The following is a 27715-nucleotide window of genomic DNA, read 5'->3' as shown; positions in this document are numbered from 1 at the left end:
GAGTCTTGTCGGACCCATGAAGGAGCTAACCGGAATCAATGTCGGGACAGTTTACAGAGTCTTGTCGGACCCATAAAAAATACACTGTATGATGGTGTATATAGGCTGCCCAAATATATATATATATATGGATATATATAGTGAGCCCTCAAAAGTCGCGCCCTCAAAAGGCGCGCCCACTTCATCAAAAGGCGTGCCTGACAGAAAGCGTCGAGCCATCAAAAGGTGAGCCGGAGACGCGGCGAGGCACGTGAGCGACAGAGTGGCATGTCGGCCTCGGCTATTTAACCAAGGTTGAGGCGGAGGCTGTGCAAACCAGTCTGAAACCGCCGAAAATCCTTTGAAAAAAACTCTTCCGTTTCTGAGAAAGAGATTCTGGAACACTCTGTTGCCATTCTGTAACCAACCTTTCTCTGAAACACTCAGCAACCCATAACATGGCCTCGTCTTCCCGTTCAGCTACCCAGAATATGGCCTCTTCGTCTCGTGGTCTGCTCACTCTCTTTCCCGACCTCAACGAGTCAACAAGAGAGATAACTGGTGCGGTGGCACTGGAACCTCAACCAAGCGCCCCGGAGTTTGCTCCGTTGAACTTTCCTATGCGGTCTGTGGAGCAAAGAATGGCAGTGCAGTCGGATGTGGAGGCCAATCAGTATACATTGAAGTCATGTGTGGAAACCATGACTGCAGTTACAAATTTGTCGAACCGGCTGCAGAGTAGAACAAATGAGGTGCAGCAGCTAAACGCCCAACTGGCTCTGCTCCAACGCATGTATAAGGATGCGCGAGCAGAGATAAGTGTGCTAAAGGTAGAAAACAAGGAGCTGAAGCGAAAGGCCAGTTTTATGTTCCGATTTGGAGGGCCGCCATATGCTGCAGTGGAGGAGCAGGGAGTAGTGATCATGCCCAGTGGAGTGGGAAACACGGAGGCAACACCGGCAAGGGCCGCCCAAGACGGTGGCAAGAAGAAAAGACCGGCAGAATAGGCGAGAAGAAAAATCCCACTGTTCCGATTTGTGTTGGTTGTGTTTTGTTTTGTTTTGTGTTTTTTTTATATTTATATTTATATTTTTTTTTTATTTTTTTTTTTATTTTTTTTTTTATGGTGTAAAATGATGATCGGGGTTGATCCCCGGCATGAAGAAATGACAAGTTTGTAAAATGTTGTGTTTTTTTTTTTTTTTTTTTTTTTTTTTTTTTTTTTTTTTTTTGAAAAAATAAAAATAAAATGAAAGAAAACAAGGGAGAAAGAAAATAGATAAAAAATATTTATAGATGGATTATATGAAAAACATCAGTGCGATTGTTTCAAAATAAAGTGGGGTATTTAAAAAAGAGGAAAAGTGACTTGGAAAAAATAAATAAAAATAAGTGATTTTTGAAATCAAATGGAGGAGAGAGAGGGACAAACCCATGTGATAAAGTGGAGAGAGAGTCGGTGAGTGGGGTGCAAAAGGTGAAGGAGAAATGATGGATTGAAAATGGTTTGGGTCAAAAGTGGACACTGTTAGTGGGGAACATGAGTGCATTGATTATTTGATATAATAATAATAATAATAAAAATAAAAAGTTAGAACAGTTGGAGAGAATGAGTGGAGTATGGTAAGGGTTTCATCCAAAGCCAAAATTCCTGCAGCGAATCACTTCGCAAATCCTAGCATGAGCTTTTTCTCTTTCCAGGCTTATTCATGAATTTCCTGGTGATTTCAAGAGCCTCTGGTGGCATTGTGGCAGAGAACACCCCAACCTGGATTTTGGGTGGCAGCAACTGAGAACACCCCAACCTGGATTTTGGGTGGCAGCAACTGGAAAATATCATAGATCTGATTTTTAAAAATCTCGTGACAGCATTTCATCAGCTTCATCCAAGACAAACATTTTGATGTAAACAGGGCGAAGTGATTGTCTCCGCAACATGTCAAACACACGACCAGGAGTACCAACAACAACATGAACCCCACTGGAGAGAATGCGCTGATCTTCGCGCACACTAGTCCCTCCAACACAAGCATGAACCTTCACACTTTGCTGGGCAAGTTCAAGAGTGGGTGGAAGAACCAAAGCTTGGCACTCAACCAAGCTATAATCTAGCTGTTGCAGAATTCCAGAGCAGAATGTTGCAGTGTTTCCAGTTCCAGACTGTCTCGTCATATGAGGTGAAGAATTCTTCTCCATCAGCCTCACACATGACTACAGTTGCACAAATCTTTGTTGATTTTATCAGCGGAATAGGTTGAGGTCCGGCGGGCGGCTAAGGTGAGGTTGCCGCCCGCCGGGGAAGCGAAAATACTAGGTTTTAAACCAGCTCTGATACCATGTAAGAAATAATGTATAGAGAAAGAGAGAGAATAAATTGTATGTATTATTATTGATTGATATATTGATTTCTATTACAATGATTCATGATTCCTATATATAGAAGAGGGTGAGTGTGTAGTAGGTAAGGAGTAGGTGAAGTGGAGGTGGTAGTGGTGTAGTGGGTTAGGTTTAGTGGAGTAGGTGAGGTGGTAGTGGTGTAGTGGGTTAGGTTTAGTGGAGTAGGTTTAAGTGGGTGAAGTAGGTGGAGAGTAGTAGGTGGAGAGTAGGTGGATTTTAACAACAAGACTAACAAAGGAGAGCTTATATCCTGAATGATCATAATCAGACAGTTATTAACTCAATGTGTAAGCAAAAAATGTTAGTTACCCCTTAATCATTTTTGTGTTGGCAATTTCACTCTAAGATTGAGTCTGTTATAAGTTCTTTCTAGGCTTATTTGAGTCTTGAGCATGTTTTGTAGTGAAGCATTATCAAAACAACTTCAGCTTCAAGCCTTGATCATACAAACATACTTATCTTCTGTGAAAAGGCAAAACGCATGCATTGCATTATCATCGTTTAGAGAGTTCTTATCTTTATTAGTCGGAAGGGTTGGGTTTATTTTATTTTCTTGAACATAGTTAGCTTAGTTTTGGACTATAGACTAGATTTGCTATTGGCTTGACTTATAGTACCCATAGACTTGGTAAGTGGGCCTTGTGCATTACATGCAATAAGTGGGTAGACAAACGCAAACCTATGTGGCATCGACCAATGCAGGAAGAAGTCTGCAACCACAGTAAAGAAGAAGACAAGCAGCAGCAGTAGCAGCAATGAAAAGATGATGAAGAAATAGAGGAGAAGAAAATGCTGAGAAAATAGACAGAAAGACGTTTGTGGCGGTCAGATTTTCTCTTTCAATCAGTCATCCCTGAAATGAGAAAGGATTTATGGTTAAGAAACTTCAATTAAACCCTAGTTCCTTGAAGTGTGTACTCTTGAAGAAATGAAGACCATTTAGCATGCCTTCTATTCAAGTTACTCTGTGAATGTAAATATTTTTAAGGCCTCATAATCGGAGTTCAACACAAATTCCCTATGGATAAGGTAGTTCCTCCGATGTTTCGAAGCTTGAACAATGGCATAAAACTTCAACTCATATGTTGAATACCTAGATTGTGCGTTGTTTACCTTTTCACTAAAATATGCAACAACCGATCTCAAAGACAGCACCTATCCGTACATAGGAGGTATCACAATCAACCACAAAAACCTAGTCAACATCTGGAAGTACTAAGACTAGAACACTAGTCATTTTGGTCTGCCCAAGTTGAAAGCTTGTCTCAGCTTCTAAGATCAACTGGAAAGAACTCTTCGTAAGCCAACCAGCTATTAGAGTTATCAAGATACTAAAATTCCTAATGAACCATCTATAAAAGGGCGCCAACCCATGAAAGCTTTGGACTTCAATAATTATTGTCTTACAAATAGGCCAGTTTGGATGGCTTCAACTTTTATCGGGTCAATCTTAACAAATCCCCAATGAAAAGAACAGAGAAGGGGAAGGAAACATGGTTGTAGCCTCTACCAAACCCACAGGATTCTCACACCTGAACCTCTTCATCTCAACTAATGTAACCTAGAAAAATCACACAAAAATAAATAAATAAATAAATAAACTGCAGTGTACTTTTTTATTGAAACATGTATATTTTGGATATATTAGACAATAACTTGGTGATAAAGAAAGAAGTGAGGGGAGAGACCTTTAAGCCAACTAGGGGCCTTGAACCCACAAGGATAATAGAGGGCGAAAGAAATGGAGGATAGCCTAGAGTCCGTTAAGGGGACATAAATCCACTAGTAGAAGAACAGAGAAGGAATGAAACATGGTCGCAACCCCTAACAAACTCGCAGGGTTCTCACATTAACCTCTTCATCTCCATTTAAACTATTCCTAGCTTGGAGCAGGTAAGAAACTCCTCCATGTAGTCATTCCTGTATTTATTGTTTTGCCTCAAGTTAGGACATTTCTTGAAAACAAGCTACTTATCATTCGGTGTCCGCACCAGCACAAGCAGACATAGAACTATTAAAGAAGAATCTATTTAGATACAAAGATTAGTTCAGCAATAATCAATGAACACTTGCGATATTAAATTAGCAGAGGAAGCAATAATTAATGAACACTTCCCACCTAAACATGCTTGTGATTAGCATCCCAACAAATATAGCGTTCACAGGAAACCAGACCTTAATCAATCTCCATGTGAGTGGTTCAGTTGTTATTACATCAAAAAAACTCAACAAGGACACAACAACCACTGAGACAAGATTCTGCACCCACAGAATGGAACAAGAAACTTGTTAAAATTTGAAAATATATTTTTGAAGTCAATACAATTTAATTGCTGAAATAACAGAAATGCAAAATCTATTAGGAACCAAGCAACAAAGATTAAATGTGAAAAATAACCTGATAGAACATCAAGGATATCCCGGCATTAAAATCATAACTGGAAAGGACATACTTGTTAACCAGTATCATGCTACAAGATGAAATGCAATATGCAAGGCCAGATACCAAGGCCCGGTTGTGTATTTTAACTGTCTTGTTACTTCTTATTGTCTTCTCTTTGCCTTTTTCCAATTTAACATCTTCCACATCAATCTCATCATCGTTATGAGTCTTCATTGCAAAAGATGACCTATGTTCAAACAAAATCAAAATCATTGATGATAATTGAAGTTCAAAACTACATTATAGCATCTTGTAAGAATTTATGTATTATTGATTGATGTCTTGATTGATAGATTACAAGATTCATTAATTACAATTCCTATACAATCTATATATAGAAGAAAATGTGGTAGTAGGTGTAGTGGAGGTGATAGTGGGTTAGGTGAAGTGGAGTGTGTAGTGGAGTAGAGGTAGGTGAAGTGGAGTGTGTAGTGGAGTAGGTGAAGGTAATGTGGTAGTAGGTGTAGTGGAGGTGATAGTGGGTTAGGTGAAGTGGAGTGTGTAGTGGAGTAGAGGTAGGTGAAGTGGAGTGTGTAGTGGAGTAGGTGAAGGTAAAGATGGGAAATTCTAACAGCCCCCCGCAAACTCAAGGAGGAGAGAAACTAACCAACTTGAGTTTGGAGAGAGTAACAAAACAAGAAAATACATAAAAATAAAAAAGGATAGGAGACACTGTATGGTCGTGTCAGACCGTTGGTGAAGACACTGTATGGGGTGTCATAACGTTGTAGAGGACACTGTATGGTGGTGTCAGACCGATGTAGAAGACAGTTTATGGGGTCATGTCGGACCGTTGTAGAAGACAATGTTGTGACAGTTTACGGAGTCTTGCTGGACCCTTGTAGAAACTAACCGGAATCAATGTCGGGACAGTTTACAGAGTCTTGTCGGACCCATAAAGGAGCTAACCGGAATCAATGTCGGGACAGTTTACAGAGTCTTGTCGGACCCATAAAGGAGCTAACCGGAATCAATGTCGGGACAGTTTACAGAGTCTTGTCGGACACTTGTAAAAACTAACCGGAATCAATGTCGGGACAGTTTACAGAGTCTTGTCGGACTCTTAAAAAGTTGCACCCTCAAAAGGTGTGCCCAATTTTGTCAAAAGGCGTGCCATCAAAAGGCGTGCCCAATTCATCAAAAGGCGTGCCACCAAAAGGCGTGCCATCAAAAGGCGTGCCCACTTTGTCAAAAGATGTGCCATGAAAAGGCGTGCCAGTTTGTCGGGCGGCAAGAGGCGCGCGATACGCGTGGCTGCCTCGGCTATTTAACCAAGACGAAGGCTGAGGCTGAGGCATACCATTCTGAAACCTCTGAAACCAATCCTTCGCTGAAAAAACTCTGCCTCTGCGGAGAGAGAAACTGTGGAACACTTTGTTGCCATTCTGTCACCAACCCTTCCGAACATTACCAGTCTGAAATTGCTATTTCGCTGAAACACTTAGCAACCCAAAAACATGGCCTCTTCTTCCCGTCCAGCTACCCAGAACCTGCTCACGCTCTTTCCAGAACTGAACGAGCCCACAAGAGAAATAACTGGTGCGGTGGCCAGTGAACCTCAACCAAACACCTCTGGTTTTGCTCCATTGAACTTTCCGATGCGGTCGGTGGAGCAAAAAATGGCGGTGCAAACTGATATTGAGGCTAATCAGTATACTCTGAAGTCATGCGTGGAAACCATGACGGCGGTCACAAATTTGTCGAACCGGCTGCAGAGTAGGACAAATGAGGTGCAGCATTTAAATTCCCAGCTGGCTCTGCTCCAACGCATGTATAAGGATGCGCGAGCAGAGATAAGTGTGCTGAAAGCAGAAAATAAGGAGCTGAAGCGGAAGGCCACTGTGATGTTCCGATTTGGAGGTCCGCCGTATGCTGCAGTGGAGGAGTATGGAGGAGTGAACGTGCTCGGCGGCGTAGGAAACACGGAGGCAGCACCGTCAAGGGCCGCCCAGGACGGAGGAAAGAAGAAGAGATCTGCAGCAGAGTAGAGAAGAAAAATCCCACTGTGGGTGTTGGGTGTGTTATGGTGGTTTTTTTTTTTTTTTTTTTTTTTTTTTTTTCTCGTGTAAAATTATGATCGGGGTTGATCCTGACATGAATAAAATAAGTGTGTTTGGCAAACTCGAATGGTAGGTGTGGTAAGGCAGAAAAATCAACTGGAATGAATTTTTTTTTTTTATTTTTTATTTTTTTTTTTTTGTGAAAATAATAATAATAATAATAATAATAATATTAATATGGAAATCATGGAGTGGGCGGTGGTACAAAAATATTGTGTAGAAAAAGAGGGAGATGGTGGAAAAGAGAGGCCACTCATGTTATTAAAATAAATTAAGGAATTAAAAAAAGTGATATTGGTTTTGTTTTCAAAAAGATGGATTAAAATAAATATAAAAAAAGAAAAAGAAAGTGGAGACCATGATGAAAGGTGGGAACAAGTGTGCTGGTGCTGTGTTGTAATGGTCAGAAAGAGAGATAAGAAAATAAAATAAAATAAATTTCAAGGTGCTGTGTTGTAATGGCATTGAAATATCCACCATCATAAAGAGTATCAGTGGTGCTGCATATGTTTATGAGCATTATTTGAGGCCTTTCTTTCTTAACCCACAGCAGACTGTTAACGTCTAGTATGTCCCAAGGAAGAAAGACATCTTCAGTAAGCCAGATGACATTCTAACTGCTGCTGAGAAGTACATAGAAGAACATGGCCCGGAAGCATTTGAGAAGCTTGTTAGCAAGGATAGGGAAACCAAGTTCAGGAGTAGCAATTACACGTATTTTGATGAGGACCACAGCTATTGAGCCTTGTTTGGCTGAGGGAAACACCTTTTTTCCGCTGCTGTTAGGAGTATCTTTCCGGTGGAGAAGCTGCTATGGACTATTTGGGGAGAGTGATGTCGAAAGCCGGAGCCTTGGATCTCGCCACCGGCGTCGGCGGAAAGATCGAGAAAGACGATGTTCTCTCCGCTGTCCAGAAGTATGAGCAGTATCACGGCTACTATGATGCCGAGAGAGAATGAGATGTTATGAAGATATGATGAGGAGGTAGGTATGTAGTAGACAATTCTAGCGGACTAGGTTGAGGTCCGGCGGGCGGCCAAGGCGAGGTTGCCGCCCGCCGGTGAAGCGAAAAAATATTAAATTCTTAACCTTGCTCTGATACCATGTAAGAATTTATGTATTATTGATTGATGTCTTGATTGATAGATTACAAGATTCATTAATTACAATTCCTATACAATCTATATATAGAAGAAAATGTGGTAGTAGGTGTAGTGGAGGTGATAGTGGGTTAGGTGAAGTGGAGTGTGTAGTATATAGAAGAGGGTGAGTGTGTAGTAGGTAAGGAGTAGGTGAAGTGGAGGTGGTAGTGGTGTAGTGGGTTAGGTTTAGTGGAGTAGGTGATGTGGTAGTAGGTGTAGTGGAGGTGATAGTGGGTTAGGTGAAGTGGAGTGTGTAGTGGAGTAGAGGTAGGTGAAGTGGAGTGTGTAGTGGAGTAGGTGAAGGTAAAGATGGGAAATTCTAACACATCTATTATCAATGAATTAGAGGAAGGAAAAAAATCACTAATTCGTGAGCCTCATATGATAAAATACATCATGAGAGAATTTTACTGCTTCCCGTGGATTAGCTACACACAAAAGTGGAAAGCAAATTCAGAAGATTGGCATGTATTCACTTTTGATTAAGGAAAACAACTTTTTATAACATTTTTTTTTAAGTAAAAACCAATTTATGGCTTCATCCAAGTCAGACAATAACAGAATTAAACAAAAGCAATAATGCCTTCCAAACTTCCAAACCTTTTTATTTGATTCATAGTGATGTTTGGGGCCCTTCTAAAATCACTACTCTTTCTGGTAAAAGATGGTTTGTTACATTTATTGATGACCATACCCGCTTATGTTGGATTTATTTGATGAATAAAAAATCTGACGTGAAAAATTTATTCACAAATTTTTACAATATGATTGAAAACCAATTTCAAACCAAAATTGGTATTTTACATTCTGATAATGGAACAGAATATTTCAATGAGCAGTTGGGTGAGTTTTTAGAAAAAAAAGGGAATTTTTCATCAATCTACATGTCGGGATACCCCTCAACAAAATGGCATTGCAGAACGAAAAAATAAACATCTACTTGAAGTTGCACGTGCTATAATGTTTTACATGCATGTTCCTAAATATTTATGGGGTGAAGCAATTTTAACAGCCTCTTATTTGATAAACAGAATGCCTACAAAGGTGTTAACATACAAAACACCTTTCGATTGTCTCAAAGCTTTTTTTCCTGACACGAGGTTGTTTTCTGATTTACCCGCCAAAGTTTTTGGATGTACTGCCTATGTTCATGTTCCTAGTCAATTTCGTTCAAAACTTGACCCCCGTGCTATAAAATGTGTTTTTTTGGGTTATTCCTCAAACAAAAAGGGGTATAAGTGTTTCGATCCTCAAACCAAGAAATTTCATGTGAGTATGGATGTGTCATTTGTGGAAACAAAATCCTATTTCCCCAACACTTCTCTTCAGGGGGAGACAAGTGGAGTAGAAGACCGTTTTTGGGATATTTCTATCTCGCTCCCCAATGTCATTTATCCTACACAAAAACCACATCTGTCTGATAATGATCACTTAGGAGAACCAAGTTCTATGGTGCCTAGTCAAGAAGATTCTTGTTTAGGGGGAGAAGTACTACAAAATGATCTAAATCCTGAGCTTCAGGTTTATACTAGGAAGCGATTTCATCTGAAGAATAATGACCTGAATGTCCATCCTAATGACCCGAATGTCCACCCGAGTTCTGGCATCGAAATTTTAGGTAATCCTATTCCTTCTATTTCCGACCTTGATGTTCCTATAGCAATTAGGAAAGGTGTCCGAAATTGCATTAAACATCCTATTGCAAATTACCTCTCCTATCAAAGACTGTCTAAAAACCATAGAGCTTTCACATCTAGGATTTCACACCTGTTTGTTCCAAGAAATATACAGGAAGCATTGGATGATCCGAATTGGAAATTAGCAGTCATGGAGGAGATGAATGCTTTAAGGAGAAGTGGTACTTGGGAGATAGTTGATCTACCCAAAGACAAGAAAACAGTTGGGTGTAAATGGGTGTTTACGATAAAATGTAACGCAGATGGAAGCGTTGAGAGATACAAGGCGAGACTGGTGGCTAAAGGCTTCACTCAAACTTATGGGATCGACTATCAGGAGACGTTTGCTCCTGTTGCTAAAATAAATTCCATCAGAGTACTGTTATCTCTTGCAGTAAATTCAGATTGGCCTCTACATCAACTTGACATTAAAAATGCATTTCTCAATGGTGATCTTGAAGAGGAGGTGTTCATGAGCCTACCGCCGGGATTTGAGCAGAGACTTGGAAGCGACAGAGTATGCAGATTGACCAAGTCATTATACGGACTCAAACAATCACCAAGAGCGTGGTTTGAACGCTTTGGGAAGGCAGTTATCAGTTGTGGCTTCTCGCAGAGTCAAGCAGATCACACAATATTTTATAAACATTCAAAAAACAGTAAAATTGCAATTTTGATTGTTTATGTTGATGACATCATTTTAACTGGTAATGATGAAGCAGAGTTAGCAGCCCTCAAAGAGAAACTCGCAAAAGAATTTCACATTAAGGATCTGGGAGCTCTCAAGTATTTCCTCGGAATGGAATTTGCAAGATCCAAGGAAGGTATATTCGTTAATCAGAGAAAATATGTTCTTGATCTCCTTGGAGAAACAGGTATGCTTGGTTGTAAGATGGTGGAGACTCTGATCGAGCCTAACTTGAAGTTACAAGCTGCTAAGGCTGAAGAAGTCAAAGAGAGGGAACAATATCAGCGACTTGTCGGGAAATTGATTTACTTGTCTCATACGCGGCCTGATATTGCCTTTGCAGTCAGCATGGTAAGTCAGTTCATGCACTCACCAGGGGCAGAGCACTTTGAGGCCGTTTATAAGATCTTAAGATATTTGAAAGGAACTCCAGGGAGAGGCTTACTGTTCAAGAAACATGGACATCTTCAAGTTGAAGTATACACAGATGCAGACTGGGCAGGAAGTGTTACAGACAGGAGATCAACATCCGGATACTGCTCCTTTGTAGGTGGGAACCTAGTTACATGGCGGAGTAAAAAACAGAATGTGGTAGCTAGAAGTAGTGCAGAAGCAGAGTTCAGAGCTGTTGCCCATGGAATCTGTGAAGTAATGTGGATTAAAAGAATTCTTGAAGAATTAAAACTTTCTCACCCGACACCTATGAAGGTCTATTGTGACAACAAAGCAGCTATATCTATAGCTCATAATCCAGTTCTACATGATCGCACAAAACATATAGAAGTGGATAAACATTTCATCAAGGAGAAAATCAATGCTGGCATAATCTGTATGACCTACCTTCCAACAGGTGAACAATTAGCTGATGTGCTAACGAAGGGACTACACAAGAAGCAATTTGATAAGCTGACTAGCAAGCTGGCTATGGAAGATATCTTCAAACCAGCTTGAGGGGGAGTGCTGGAAATTTGTGTTAATGCATAGAATATGATAGTGGTGTTGGTAGTAGATAGTGGCATGTATAGAATATGATAGTGGTGTTGGTGGTAGATAGTGGCATGTATAGAATATGATAGTGGTGTTGGTGGTAGATAGTGGCATGTATATAATATGATAGTGGTAGATAGTGGTAATATATAATATGTAAGTGGCATATAATGGGTTATAATGATGTTTGTAATATCTCCTATATAAGGAGTGTCATTTGGTCTTGTAAAATAAGAAGTTTTGAATATAACAGAAATATATTCCTTCTTCCTCATATTTTCGGAGTTCTTCTTCCTCATATTTTCTAAGTCTTACTAGAAAATGGCATAGTTAAAGTGATAGCAAGAGATCTTAATAAAAGTAAAGAAAACAGTGAGCGTCTCTGGCTCATCTTTGATGCAGTCTACATTAGCCTTTTTTTATTGATGGTTCATGGTGTTCTTTTGTACTCAATTTTTTCATCAATAAAAGTTTTTTTGCTGATAATTGAAGTAAAAACTTTAGTAGATACAGCAGGCACTCTTTCGCCTCCCTTGCCAATCTATCTTTTTGGTGTCATTATATCTGACAACATCCACATGATTGACCAGCTGGGGTTGTGTGAGGAATGAGGGCATATCGGGAGCTATCCTCAGAACTGAGGATTGAACAGAAGATTATTATTATACAGCTTGATGAAAAATCTAGAGGGAGCATAGTGGAGATTATAGAGAGGAATAGAGTGCAAAGTTTCTCGTTGAAGATCGATTTGGGAGGAGTGAGCTGGGCTGTCCAAGCGCTTCAGCAGTTGGGGTCGTGCTACAGAGGAGGATCTTTTTTTAGTAAGTATCATAGCAGCTCTGCTGTTTACTGTTTACAGAAGTATACGAATGATAGGGGTGTCTTTGTTGAGATGTCGAAGTGGGAGGGAGGTGTTAAAAAAGGCAACATCATTCTTCCGGCGGGGTATAATGGTTGTGGGTGGCTAGATATTGCTACAATGCTTCGTAAAGTCATTTGCAATGATGCCACGGCAAATTTCAAAGGCATGGAAGTCGGGGCTAACTTCACAGAAGAAATACAGAGCAAGGACACAAAGGAGAGGTATATGGATAGGAAAACAGGGGCGAACAGAGGTAGGAGGTTTGTTGATTTGTTCACTGTGAATCGGCTAAGTAGTTTAAAGAGTGATTTGGAGAGGGCTGTCATATGCACAAGATGTGACTTTTCAAGTAGCTGGGATCAAATTGAAAAGAATTTGAGTAAGTATTTAAAGATGACTATTGCTCTACGGCCTTTCCAACTCAATCGTACTTTGTTCTAGGCTAGTAATAGTGAGGAGGCGAGCCTTCTAGGAGCAAAGGGTCTGAGATTCTTTGATAAAGGCGTAACAGTTAGATTGGAGATGTGGTCCGAGGAAATGCATGTTAAACCAGAGGTCATCGTCTCTTATGGAGGGTGGATTGCAGTGTGTGATCTGCCTTTTACCCTTTGGAATGATCAGGTTATCCAAAACATAGGAGAGAGATGTAGTGGTTTGTTGGAAGTTGATCGAAGAACCATAGCTCTAGATAATCTTTTTGAGGCTAGGTTGACAGCCAAAGGCTTCGACTCTGGTTTTCTGCCGGCGTTCATGGAGGTGAAGGTGGAAGGACGATCGTCAATGGTGCGTTTGAAATCTTTGTCAACACAATGCGTCACCAAGTGGAAGCGTGGCCAAAGGTTTTCCTACCAGCATCTTCAGGTGATCCTATTGCCGCTGACATGGAAGCCGATGGGGCAAGGAGGACGCGTGGAAGCTTGGAAAGGGGAAGTCGGAGGGGCGAAGGAGTTGAAGGGTCTGGGGACAACTTCCGTGCTGTAGTGGAGGTGGGGGGAAGACCAAGAGATAGGGGGATTAAAATGTTATTGACTGGGCCACAGAAGGGGCATGATGGGCCGAGTAAAATTTTGAGCTCAATTGATTTATTAAATGTGGGCCAGGAGATTAATTATCAGAAGCCCATTTCTGTTTTTCCAAGGGATGGGCCATTTTCTAAACAATATAAGGAATATAATGCTGGGCCTCAAAGAAGTGATGAGCTCAATCCAAATGAATTGGGCCCAATGGGTTATATGAATGGGGCTCATATCTTGGAGGAGGGAATCCGAGCTGAATTTCAACCACTGGGAGCTGAAGTTTGACCCGATTTGTTCGATGACGAAGGACGACAACTTGGAGAGAGAGAGGTCCAGCGACGGCTATCGTTTGGGACGAAAGGAGGTGTCCAGGGTGAAGGTGATGGGTATTTATTTACAGAGGGACAGTCATAATCGACTAACGCAGGATGAGATTCAACTTGGTTTAGCTGATAGGGTGGACGACTTTGTTGAAGGAGAGCAGAGATTAGCAGCGAAAGTGGATGAATGGGTCGATGAAAGGATCGAAGAAGAGAATGATGCTGAATTGTTGAGTCGACATGTGGATGAAGGATGTTTCGAACCTACTGAAGTGTTGCAAGCCCTGAATATTTATGGGTCTGGGTCTGATGAGAGTTCCGAGTATGATTTTGGTTCAGGCCGTGAAGAAGAAGATCAAGAAGAGTCTTGACATTGAGCTTATTAATCTTTTTACTGAGAAGGACACTGTTGAGGAGGACGAAACTGAGAAGGGTATTGTCAAGGAGGACGAAACTGTGGAGGTCTCTGAAACAATGGATCATGTTAATGACTCTGTTAATCATGGCTCTACAGAACTGTCATCACAGAGGGGTCACATTGTTGTTCCTGATTCTTTTTCTCCTGGGGATGGGATAGGGGTTTCTCGGTGTCTTGGTCTCAAGTGTTCTATCAGGGGAAGGGTTGATAAAGGAGTCACTCCAGATATCTCAGGAGCCATGAGGGATGTTCCTACCATTAACCCTGTGTCCTATAATGCAAATATAACTGTAGGCCAAGTAAATGATGTTCAAAAGGGAGCTTCTGTAATTCGTTTGCACAGCAGAGGCTGTGTTTTTAGTAGTTTGAGGGATAGTGAGGCAGAGACAAAGCGCTAGTTGTTGGAGTTAAGCAAGTATACGTCATGTCCAATTGAGGAAAATGAAGTAGCCCATTTCAAGCATTTGCTTCAAGTTATGGGGTTGTCCCTAGCAAGTTTAAATGGGAAGGGTGATTTTAGTGGAGTGGATAATAGTGTCACTAGGGGGGAGAGTACTAGACGAGGAGGGGTTTCGGTTAGAAAGGGGACCAGGGAGTCAAGGAATTTGGTGAGCACAATTAATTACGACAGAAGGCATATGGAGGTTAGGGGTGACAATGATTATTAATGAAGATTGTTAGTTGGAATGTGAGGGGTTTGGGATCCCAGAAGAAGAGGGGGATCATTAGGGGTTTTTTGTGGAAGCATCAACCTGACATAGTCATTTTTCAAGAAACTAAAGTAGAGATTTGTGATAGGACTTTTATTAAAAGTATTTAAGGAGCTAGGCATAAAAGGTGGGCTTTTGTATCATCAGTGGGAAGGTTATGAGGTATTTTAAGTATCTGGGATGAGAGGGTTGTGTCAGAGTGTGAATCAATAATTGGTGAGTTTTCACTATCAATTAGGTTTAGGAATCTAGATCTCAATGAGTGGTGGTTGTCGAGGCTATATGGTCCAAATTGCCCTTCTAGGAGAAAGGATTGGTGAGATGAGTTATATGATTTATTTGGGTTATGTTCTCCTAATTAGTGTTTAGGAGAGGATTTTAATGTGGTTAGGAAGGTTTCAGAAAAGCTTAATGGGAACAGAATCAATAGAAGTATGAGAGATTTTTATAGTTATATTAGAGGGTGCGAGTTGGTTGACCCTCCTCTATTTAATGCTAGATTCACATGGTCTAATTTAAGGAAAAGGCGGGCATGTTGTCGACTGGACAGATTTTTACTTTCTTTGGGGTGGGAGGGGGTTTTCCCCAATGTCAGGCAGGAGGCATTACCAAGACTGGTATCTGATCACTGTCTAGTGATGTTTGAGAGTTGTCCTTTTAGGTGGGTCCGACTCCATTTAGATTTGAGAATATGTAGTCCGAACATCATTCATTTAAAGAGGCTTTTGAGGAGTGGTGGAATACTGCTACATGTCAGGGGTGGGAGGGTTATAGATTCATGAGAAAGTTGAAGGTGATTAAAGAGAATGTGAAACAGTGGAATAGGGACGTTTTCGGGAACTTGGAATCAACTAAATGTCAGGTTTTGCAAAGGATTGAGGAGATAGATACTTTGGAGATGCAAGGGAGTGAGATTGAGGCATTGAGGGGGGAGAGGAGGGAGTTAGGTTTGAAATTGGAAGACTTGACTCTTAGGGAGCAGATTTTTTGGGCACAAAAAGCAAAGGTGAAATGACTAAAGTAAGGGGATGTTAGTTCAAAATTTTTTCATAGAATTGCGGATGGGAAAAGGAAGAAGAAGTTCATTAAGCGATTGAAAATAAGGCCAGGTGTAGTGGTGGATAGAGAGGAGCAAATAGTTCAGGGGATTTTTTATTTTTATTCTAATTTGTTTTCGGCGGAGGATATTGTTAGGCCTAGGATAGACGGACTTGAGTGGCAGCCTATTGATCAGGAAACTAAGACGTGGTTACAGCGACCTTTTGAGGAAAACAAGATTAGGGAAGCAGTTTTTTAGTGTGAAAGGTACGAGGCTCCAGGTCCAGACGGGTTTTCCATGGCTGTTTTTCAAGATTGCTAGGAGGTGGTGAGGGGGGGATTTGGTAAGAGTTTTCATGGAGTTTTACGAGACGGGTAATTAATTTATATACAAATGCCACTTTTATCTGTTTGATTCCTAAGAGGGATGGAGCCATTAGAATGGAAGAATTTAGACCATTAGTTTGATTACATCACTCTTCAAGATTTTGGATAAGGTATTGTCAAAAAGATTAAGATGTTCTTCAGGGGATACAATTTCTCAGACATAGGGGGCTTTTGTGCAAGGTAGAAAGATTCTAGATGTGGTTCTGGTGGCAAACGAGGTGGTAGGAAGTCGGGGAAGGTAGGTATTGTGTTTAAGGTAGATTTTGAGAAAGCGTATGATCATGTAGATTGGCGTTTTTTGGATTTCGTGATAAATAAGAAAGGGTACGGTGCGAGATGGAGATCTCGGATTAGGGGTTGTTTGGCGTCTAGTAATATGTCGGTGACAGTTAACGGTACGCCAGGGAAGTGTTTTAAGGCCTCGCGAGGGTTAAGACAGAGAGACCCTTTATCTCATTTTCTATTCATTTTGGTAGTGGATGTGTTAGGTAGGATGGTTGACAGAGCTAAAGCGGTAGGCCTGTTTAAAGGCTTACAGGTTAGTAGAGATAGAATTAGTATGTCGCATCTGCAATTTGCGGATGACACTATTTTCTTCTCTACAGGGGCGAGTGCCAAATGGCAAACCTTTTTTCTAGTGGTAAGGCTCTTTGGGGCGATTTCAGGGCTTAAAGTTAACTTAGAAAAGAGTAGGGTAGCGGGTATTAATGCCGATTCAAGACTGATTCAAAGTGTGGCCGATTTGCTTGGTTGCGGAATTGAGACATTTCCTATGAAGTATTTAGGCCTCCCACTGGGAGGTAACCCAAGAGGTGACATGTTTTGGAATCCAGTGGTGGAAAGGATAGGTAAGAGGTTAGAAGGGTGGAGTAGGGCCTTATTGTCCCGTGGGGATAGGTGCACTTTGATTAAGACAGTGCTAAATTGGATTCCTATTTGTTTCATGTCTTTGTTCAAGATTCCGGTTAAGGTAGCAAAATTCATAGAAAAGCTAATGAGGGATTTTCTGTGGGAAGGGAAGGATGAAGGAAGGAAGGATCATTTGGTGAAATGGGAAACGGTGTCATTACCAAAGGAGAAGGGGGGCTTGGCAGTTGGTAATATACTGGCTAGAAATATGGCTTTGTTGGGCAAGTGGTTATGGAGATTCCCAATTGAGCGTGGTTCATTATGGCATGCAGTTATCAAAAGTAAATATGGATTGCATGTTAATGGTAGGGACTCTCAAGTGGTTTCTAGGGGTAATGGGCGTGCTCTGTGGAAGTCTATTTCTCATATTTATCCAATTTGGTCTCAATTCATTTCTGTGAGGGTGGGTAAGGGGGGCACGGTAAGATTTTGAGAGGATGTTTGGGTGGGTTCTTTGACCTTTGCTAAGTCCTATCCACTTCTATATAGAGTTTTTCAATCTCATAATTGTTCTGTTGCGTCCGTGGTTGTTTCTTCATAGGCTCCTTGTTCGTGGAATTTTAATTTTTTATGTAACCTTCATGCTAGGGAAGTTCCCAAATTGATATCTTTATTGTCTAGGCTTAAAAATGTTTCTTTGTCTCCAACTTTGGAGGATCGATGGTTTTGGAATATTCATTCGTCAGGATCTTTTACTTGTAAATCCTTTCTGGACAAAATCATTGATATTCCGCATGTACCTCAATTTTTGTTTCACAAAAGATTTGGAAGACATATGTACTCCTCTTAAGGTGAAAGTGTTCATGTGAATCTTGGTTCATGGGAGCACTTTGACAAATGATTCATTGCAAAAGAGGAGACCTTCATGGTATCTTAATCCTCAATGGTGCATAATGTGTTGCAAAAGTGGAGAATCTTTCGATCATCTTTTTTTGCATTGTTCGGTGACAGGGCTTTTGTGGAATAGGGTGTTTGGTTTGGACAATGTACAGTGGGTGGCTCCTAAAGGAGTTGCTCAAATGCTATTATTTGATTTTCAAGTTTTTGGAAGGTCAAAGAGGGCTAAAGTTCTTTGGAGTTGTGTAGTCCTTGCAATCTCCTGGGTCATTTGATTGGAGAGGAATGGGCGTATCTTCGAAGGAGGAACTAGGGATATAGATTATTTATGGGATAGAGTGAGATACTTGGCGTCTTTTTGGGCTTCGGCGAGTCCTGTGTTCCATGGGATCCCTCTTTTTTTGATTGCTTCAGATTGGGTGTCGGTTTGTTTTGTATAGTTTATAGTTGGTGGTCTTTTGTTTTGGTTGTCTTTTTGGATTTTTTTTTTTTTTTCTTTTTCCTTGTTGAGGATGCCTTATCCTCTCTTCTTTTTGGCCATGAGCCTTAATAAAATTAAATTTTTCTGTTGCTGATAAAAAAAAAAAGTAAAGAAAACAGTACCCTTTGCAAGTTCCAAAAGCAAGCCACTCTATACTTTTTTTTACCTCATATCTATCACTTAAGTGAACAGTCATCTCCATGAGGATCTTTGTCACCTTTCAAAAATTCCATATCCACTTATCTAAATGTACTCAAGTCATTTCTAGCCACTACGGTATCTATTCAATCTTAATCTCTTTTCTAACTCTACCTTTTTGTTTCAAAAATAAAAGCAAACTAGGGGTGGGCAACGATTTATCCGACCTGCACAATCCGTCCAAACCGACTCTACCCGCACAAATCCGACCCTACCCGCATGCATAAATAGGGCGGGTGCGGGTCTATTTTTTCATACAAAATCGGGTTTGGGTCAAACCCGACCCTACCCCTGCAAATCCGCAACCCGCCCACATGACCCACAGCTTATGTTTAAAAGAAAAAAAAATCTGGGTATGTCTCTCTCAAATTCATTTTTTTATCCTCCTTTCTCTCTCTACCTATCTGTCTCTCCTTTTTCTCTCATTTGCTATGTCTCTCTCTTTCTCTCTCTCGCCTACCTCTCTTTTCATCCCCTTCCCGTCGCCATCGCTCTCCTCTCCTCTACTGCCGCTGTCGTCTCTCCATCCCCTCCTCTTCTCCCTGTCGCAGTGTCGCCGTCGCCCCAAACCAGATCTAGAGATGGCAGATTTGGAAAATCTACAGCAAAAAAAAAAAAAAAAAAAAGAAGACCGAAGGTACCTCGCCCAGATCTTTCCTCTCCTCCATTTATTTATGGTTTGCAGACTTGTTTTGTGGTGGGTTTGTAACTTTTTGCTTATTTTATTTAATACAAGAATATGCTTTTGGTTGTGTTGTTGTGTTGTGGGTTTGCAAAGGGGTTTGTAACATTTTGCTTTGATTATTTAACAAAAGAAAATGTTTTTGTTGTCGAATAATAATAATAATAATCTGTTTAAAAAAAAACTGCGGAAAAAATAATCTGAAAATAATCTGTTTAATAATAATAATCTGAATAATAATAATAATCTGTTTAATAATCTGAATAATAATAATGTTTAATAATAATCTGAATAATAATCTGTTTAATAATTTGCATAATAATAATAATCTGTTTAATAATAATCTGAATAATAATAATAATAATCTGTTTAACAAAAAAAACTACCGAAAAAAATCTCTCAAAAGAAAAAATCTCTCGTTTGCAATTTTGCACTCTATTGAAGCAAAAAATAAAATAAAAAATAATTCCCAAACCGCCCGCACAACCGCATGACCCACCCGTTCAATCCGCAACCCGCACTGCGGGCGGATGTGGTTCCATTTTTTCCCAATCCGAACCCCATCAGGCGGGTCCAGCCTGTCATCCGAACCGCACGAAACCGATCCGTGGACACCCCTAAAGCAAACAAAAAAATAAAATCAACCTGATATTCAAAAAACTTTCATAGATTTATTTCCTTGGCAGGAATGGAACCCCAACCATCCATATTAGTATAGTCCCTGTTTAGTTCTACTAGTGACCTGCCAGACCACATCACAATAAAGAAAGCTGCAGAATTCATTGAAAAAAAACACACACACACACCTCCTTAGAATCAACGATATTGTATATGTTTCAAATGGGTTTCCAATGACCATATTTTCAGGATTAATGCCTCCTTAGAATCAAAAGGTTCAGGTTGTAAATGCCAAATCCCAATGAATGAGGAATCCCTATTATCATGAAAAAAAATTGTAGCAGAGGCAACATAAAAGTATGGAGTGGAACAAACAACAGAGTGACATGGAAACAAATTAAAGAACTGGGAAAAAATAACCAGAACGGCTTAGCAAACGAAGTTGATAGAAAGAGAACAAACAAAGTAGCCTGCTAAGATGCCGCATTAATAGACTTGGACATGCACATTCAATGTGGGTATGCCTAGAGGTTGAATTCATTAATTCCTCCATTCTTAGGGTTGAAGAAACTGATATTATTGCTTATACACCCCAGGGTTTCATGACGTATTTACCTACCATATACCATACAACATGATAATAATAGGTATTTGACTCATTTAGGACGTTTCTCTCTCTCTCTCTCTCTCTCTCTCTCACACACACACACTCACACATTTATTACCATACAACATGGTAATAGGTATTTCACTCGTTATACTTTCCTCTCGTCTTACGTAACCACATAACAAGAAATTGTCAGCTAATCATCAGAACATATTTCACGCCTATATGTCCATATCAGTCGTGTTCAAAAAAGGTGCTTTCGCTGATTACACAGAGGAGAATCAGCATGGTTTGAGCAAGCCAAGAAGCTAACGGGGCCAACTGGGAATAGAGGTTTAAGAAGATCATGAGAACAAGTCTCAAGGTACGTCTTCCAGAAGTTTGCAGTGATTGGAATCAACAGAATTGGGACTACAATGCTTTTATACTAGCCAAGGGAGTTCGCCTTTTCTAAATGACAAATTCAGCAATTCCTACAAACAAGCCAATAGTGGTGCAAAGGTCCTAAGGAACATGGATATCTTTTGAAACCAAGTAAACCCACAAAGCTTTCTCGATGAGATTTCAATATCAATCACTTCCAAAGCTTATTGCTTAATAGAACTTGAAATTAAGAAAAACATGATACTGGAGACTAATAGAGACTTAAACAATTATAGGTTACAAAGTGGGAGCAATAGTGATTACATCTAATAGCTAATTCAGACTTTGAGAGATTAACCCGAAGACCAGACACGGCCTCAAAACACAGCAACACACACCGAAGGTGTCCAATCGGACCAGCATTCGCATCACAAAAAAACAAGAGCATCATATGCATAAAAAAGATGGGAGATGGCCAAAGAAGATGGTCCAGAACCCCCCTCGAAACCCTGCAACAGACCGCCATGAACTACCCTTGACAACAAACGCCCCAAAGCCTCCATAACCAGAATAAACAGTAATGGGAAAAGAGGATCACCCTGCCGAAGACCTCTATATGTGGGGAAAAAACCTGCTGCAGAGCCATTGACGAACACAGACATCCGCACAGTAGAAATACAAAAATGTATCCACCGCCGCCATCTAGCCCAAAAACCCATCCTCTCCAGACTGAGTGTGGTAGTGCTGTTGAGTCAGTGGACCATTTGCTCGTTCACTGCCCAGTTACTTACAGGCTCTGGATGCTTATTGTGGGGATTTTTAGTTTGGTTTGGTTTGGTTTGGGTGGGGTGCAACCCGATTCGGTGTTGGCTGTCTTGCAATGTTAAGCTGGGGGGAGGGTTGGGAGGAGACGTCGGAAAGCGTGGCTGATTGCCTCTCACTGTTTAATGTGGCTTATTTGGTTAGAGCGTAACAGGCGTGTATTCCAAGGGGTGTCTCAGTCGATTTCTCGACTAGAGAGACGGGTTTTGTTGGTGTTATATAGTTGGGTTATGGGATCGGTTGATCCAAATGTTTTAGCTTATGTTGATTTCATAGAGGATTTGATAGCTTAGCATTGTTTCATTGAGGGTTTCAAAATTGTATTCTTTGCATCCTCTTGATACTGTTCTAATAAATTTACTTATTTATCAAAAAATAAATAAAAGAAAGTGAAGCTGCATATGCAAAGTCGGAAACTAAGAGATGAACTCCATATTATATGATTGAGCCATCAAATCCCCTAGCCTTTCACATCAGAAGGCTGAAATATGAGTATTGTCTCACTTTGCTCAAAGCTTTTCTTTCCCTTCATCGTACTGTTCCACAAATACTCCAACCAACTTATTTATAAAGATACCTTCAACTCACGAGAAGAATACTCAAATTAAATAAAACTCAAATGCCAAAAGCAACAAAATGAAATTCAACTAATGAATCCGCTTCCCTTGGAGGGTGCAGATAGGGAGGGGTAAACCATATTTAGCCAAAAATCTCAAACAACATCCTTGGATGAGAATTATAAACAATATATTTATCTTAGAAGTTAGAAAATAATAATCAAGTAACAACTAAGAGGATGAGAGTGGTGGGAAAACTAGGGTTTGCAGTTTACAGATCAAATGGCTCATCATTGGCTTTATCAAGATTTGCATCCTCTGTGTGCGTGCATGTGTGTGTGCATGAGAGAAAGAACTGCTCAAAATAAAGTAACCCAAAATACTTGAGAAGAGAATATGAGCACCCACCAAAAAAACAAGAAGAAGGAGAAGAAGAAATTTTTTTAAAAAATGCATACTTTAGAAGATGCAGATCTTAAATGGGATGTGGTCCTCTATTTTTACACTAGATGGAACAAGAGATTTTCTTCTAGAGTCAACATCAAACCTCTTGTTCGCTAAATAACTCCCACAAAGCCCTTTTATCAGATATCAAAGATACAGATAAGCAAAATCCTTTTCAAGTCACTTATTATGGAACTTTCATCTCCGGAACAATTTTGAAGACTTTAACATTTACTTCACTTCAAAGTAACTTAGACTCGGCCTCCAGCAACTGACAAAAAAGTACTTAGGCCAAGTTTGGGAAGTTGTCAGAAAGTCAAAAAGCCAAAAAGTTACTCAAAAAGTTAAAAAGTTATCACTATTCACCAAAAGTCAAAAATTACGGCTGCACAACTCCCAATCCTAATTTTTCCCTACACACTAATTTATACAATTTTTTAATACACATTTTTTCATAAAAAGTCAAAAAGTTAACCCAAACAACCATATTTTTTTCCTCAACTTTTTAGTCCAAAAAGACAAAAAGTATACTTATTTAGGACACCCCAAACAACCCCTTATTCTAAATGATCGTAATTTGGGAATTACATATCTTGTCAAAAAATTTAAACCAAAAGCATGTCATCACAACTTTTCAACCCAACAAATAGTTAGACATCGTTTGGGAACATGTTTTTTTAGTAACTTTTTGGCTTTTTGGCTAAAATATGAGGAAAAAAAAACTTAGTTGTTTGGGATAAACTTTTTGGCTTTTTATGAAAAGACGTGAAATAAAATAAGGTAAATAATGAGAAGTGGGTAAAATGACCGAAATGGCCTTATAGCCGTGCATAGTACCTGTCCAAGCGTCAGACTTAATGGCTTCTGCAAGAGTGATATGTCACATTAGTGAAAAAGTATTATTTTAAATTTCCTTTGCATAATACACTTGGAGTACACAGCATATAAAAATATATTTTTGTGATGTAATATTATTTAAATAATATTAATACAATATATTTAAAAAAGAAGGTATCATGACACAACAGTCAAATTGTATTTCTTTTGGAGAACTATAATACAACACATATTTAAAGTTGTGGGTAAATTACACTAACACCTCCTGATGTTTATGTTTATTACAGTTTTTCCCTCACCTTTTGGAAATTACATTTCCCCCTGAGATTTGAAGTTTTATTACAGATTTCCCCCCTTAGCAATTTAATTATTTTAAATACCAACTTTACCCTCTTCAAATCAGAGCTTCTACTATGTTCTGGCGTTGAACGAAGGACCCTCTTCATCTTGATGTAGCTGAATAGCTCTAGATAGTACATCCTTTGTGATAATAGCTCTGAAAATATTCCCATCAGCGTTTGACATAGAGCGGGGGTGAAAACGAAATAAAGAAAATCAAGGAGGGGCAAAACGGTCTTTTTACACGGCATCTGCCACACATCACGTGAAGATACTGTACATAGGTTTGTAGGGTGAAATTTATAGGCTTATTGGTTTTTTTAGTAACTTTTTGGTTTTTTGACTAAAATGTTCGGTTGCCAACCGAGGGCTTAATCTTGTTTCCAAACCCCCTCCCCACTCCCCCAAAAAATAAATTAAATGCAGTGCAGGAAAATAAGTATAAAAAAAAAAAAACTCAAACTGCTATATTAAATTAAAAGAATAAAATAGCCCCAAAAGTCAAACTTTAACATCTGTATCAAATGAAAAGTATTTGAGGGACTTACATTGAACCAGAGGGTCCAAGAAGTGGTTTGACAGTTGGTGTAGAGTCAAGGGCAACCATTGATGTAAATCGTGATGGTGAATGAAGTACTTCTTGAACGACTGACTTTCAATATTTGGTTGGTGGCACAGACTTCAGGCCATCGAATTGGAGCAGTAACTACTGGATTACCCTATTGGCCACCATGGCCAGACTGGTGAGGAGACTGTCAACGCACTGCAGAGGACCCCAGCTCTCCTATTGCTATTGAGGAGAGAGAAATTGTGAGTATAGAGAAGAATCATGCGACAGTGCAAGAAAAGAACGGGATGCGGTAGACTTAGGCCTCGTTTGGGATGCTACCTTTTTAGCCAATTAAACAAAAAGTTACTAAATTAGCCAATTAGTCATACCAAAAAGTCAACAATTACGGCTTCTCTCTACTTTTTGCACAGCTTTTCGTAATTAGTCAAAAATCCCAAACATACAAGTTTTTTTTACCTACCTTTTTAGCCAATTAGCCAAAAAAGTTACTAAATTAGCCTGTTCCCAAACGAGGCCTTAATAGGACTCAATAGAAATTTCAAAAAAAGTAGGACTTATTTCATATTTTCCTCTTTTTTTCCCTTAACCTAGCTTCTTAAATACTAGATAGATATATACATGAGACATGAGTACAAAACTATTCATATATCTCAACACGCAAGCAAGCAAGCAAACCCACACACACACAGAATCCCAATCTTTCAATTAAGTTAGATTAAATTGAGAAATTGGGTGATCACAAACGGTACTCTGTTAGATACAGATCCTGATGAAATTGTTTTGAAATGGCAAGAGTTGAACATTGTTTGGGAGAAGTATACCAGCTTGGCCTTCATGAAAAAATGCCCATATCATCAAAAATCATTCTTTCATGGGTTTATGAACATAAGTCATAACCCTCTGTACAGAGAAAAATGTTGATAACTTTGCCTGATTACAATTCCAGAAATCTTTCAAATTTTGCATACAAACCAAATTATGTATCACAAACTCACAGTTACAACAACAGCTAAAAGAATATAAGTAGAAGTTTGATGATTTCTCTACAATTAGGAACCCTAACAAACTTCTATTAAAGTATAGAGCATAATCCAAACAAGAAACATGGAATCAGAGAAGGAAACAAATTCAAAACCCTAATCAAAACAACATATTTTGATTTAGAGAGAGAAGATCGTCTGTACACTGAACGCCGGCGCTGCTGCCTTCGCTGTGAGCGGTGGAGGAGGAGGAGGAGGGTTTGATGATGGTGCTCCGCCGCCTCCGCCTCCGTCGCCGCTGAACGCCGGTCTTTGTCGTCACCGCTGCCTTCGCTGCGATCGGAGGAGGGTTTCTAGAGTTTGGCCGTGACTCGTGAGTCAAGTAGGGAAACCATCTCCATGGTCAACACGAAACATGGTTAAAACTCAACTTTTAACCCCTTTTTTTTAATATTATTTTAGTTCATATTATTTTTTAATTTTTTTTATATATTTTGAAAAAAATATTAAAAAAATTAACTTTTAATCAACCAAGATAAGCCTTATAAGTCATAACAAGCCAGACCATGTTGCCTAAGGTGTTTTGGAATCACCGCCACAAATAATTTAACGCGTATGCAATTTAACACATACAGGTCAAATAAAACAAAATGTTAGAAATTTCAAATAAAATTACCAATTACTTGTGTAAAACCACTGCTAAGTAAGGAATTTAAAATTTTCATTAATCAAATCAGTTTAGTCTAATTGATAGGTTTGATCTGCTTTTTTTAATTCGTGATTCGATTCTGATTTGAAAAATCAAAAAACTAGTCTCTTTGGATCAGTTTTGGATTTAATTCTACGGATTGGAAACGAACCGGACCGTATATAACTTAAGATATATACCTACTATACATCCTGATACATACAATCATATCCTCTTATATATAAAACCAAATCAAAATATATATTGTTTCAGTTTTCTCTTCTTTTTTTTTTTCTATGCTGCTATACCTGTTTTTTAATTATTTAACATAATTTTAGTTTTGTAATTTTTATTGCACGACAATGTTTATTTGATAGAGATTTTATACTTATTGCGAGTCAAACAATATATTTATTTATTAGATATTATGTTTGTTTAAGTTAATGGTAGAACAATATGTTCATGTTTCAAAAAATCATGAATAGATTAATATTGAATAATATTTGCTTCGTACTAGTTTATTTGATATATGTTATGTAATTTTTTTGTGAACATATTATGTGAAACTGTAATTCTAAATCGAATCAAACCATATTTAAATTGTTTGGTTCAGATTGATTCTATAATTTAAATAAATTAATTTAGTTACAATTTTTATGAAATGTAAACAACAAATCGGTCCTAATTTTATCTCAAACCGAACCAATTCGAACAATACTCACCATATGTAGAATCTATATGGATATCATGTGGTGTGAATCCCATTCCAATATTATTGTATATAATATTTGATAATTTATTCAGAATATCTCGCATTGTTGAAAATCAAATTCATAGTTGCAACTGAGTGTGAATTTGTTAAAACAACAAAACACACTCTCCTATTAGCTGAATTCAACGGAGTGGTCTTAAAATAAATAAATAAATAAATAAAAATTTATTGTGTAAAATCAAACTAATAAGAGTGTATTTTGTTTACACTACAAATAAATGACACTGTTGTAATTTTCTTCTCTTTCAACCCACCAGCTAATCTATTATTAAACTGTAAATTGTAATGTTAAAAGTTTTAGGGTGAATTATTAATAAATTTTAAAATATGATTTTATGAACTATTTTTTTTTTTCCTTATAAATTCAAAGGATCCATTAAAAAAAAATTACACAAAAAATATAATCACTTATATGTTTAGATTTAATTTTGTAGGGATTAAAATGGATTTTTCAAAATGTAAAATTATATATTTAAATAATCCGCACTATAGAGGTTTTGAATTTTCCTTCTTTCTGAAACAAATCCCACATTACGAACAAAAATGTAACACTCCAATAACATAACAATCTAATGTAACACACTAAAAAATTTCTTAGTGTATTTTTTTTAAATGTAACAGCGTACCACTCAAAAAAAAATTCTTAGTGCACTTTTTTCAAACGTAGCACTCTAATGTAACACACAAAAAAATTCCTTAGTATATTTTTTTCTCAAACGTAGCACTCCAATCAATATAATCTCAAATGCAATACTCCAATGTAACATACTCTAATGTAACACACTAAAAAACTCTTAGTATATTTTTTTCAAATATAACACTCACAGTTTGAAATTATACATTTACTCGAAAGTTACTAAGAAATTTTTGTACTCCTTTTAGGATG

At 38.8% G+C, this 27715-nt stretch overlaps 1 protein-coding gene across 7 annotated transcripts in view; it reads right to left on the bottom strand.

Moving 5' to 3' along the window:
- The window catches only part of GONST1 (golgi nucleotide sugar transporter 1), a 37319-nt gene extending 11339 nt beyond the window's left edge, over window positions 1–25980 (bottom strand). For 4 of the 7 annotated variants that reach the window (XR_014329119.1, XR_014329118.1, XR_014329117.1 and 1 more), the window contains exons 1-4: window positions 25574–25963; window positions 24367–24608; window positions 4775–5006; window positions 4496–4635 (exon numbers count right to left, since the gene is read on the bottom strand). Coding sequence is in view for 3 of the 7 variants with exons in the window: in XM_028221841.2 (XP_028077642.2) it covers window positions 4496–4635; window positions 4775–5006; window positions 24367–24425 (431 nt within the window). In the remaining 4 variants the exon portion in view is untranslated. Of the gene's footprint in view, window positions 1–4495; window positions 4636–4774; window positions 5007–23479; window positions 23507–24366; window positions 24609–25573 lie in introns of all 7 variants that reach the window. The other 3 variants (XM_028221842.2, XR_014329120.1, XM_028221843.2) reach the window with 3 other exon arrangements.
- Window positions 25981–27715: the final 1735 nt, after the last annotated feature.

This window comes from Camellia sinensis, chromosome 5 (assembly GCF_055761805.1).
Source record: "Camellia sinensis isolate YWXY chromosome 5, ASM5576180v1, whole genome shotgun sequence".
NCBI classification, from domain to species: domain Eukaryota; kingdom Viridiplantae; phylum Streptophyta; class Magnoliopsida; order Ericales; family Theaceae; genus Camellia; species Camellia sinensis.
The sequence above is the reverse complement of the archived record's forward strand: the minus strand, read 5'-3'. Positions and strand labels throughout refer to the sequence as shown.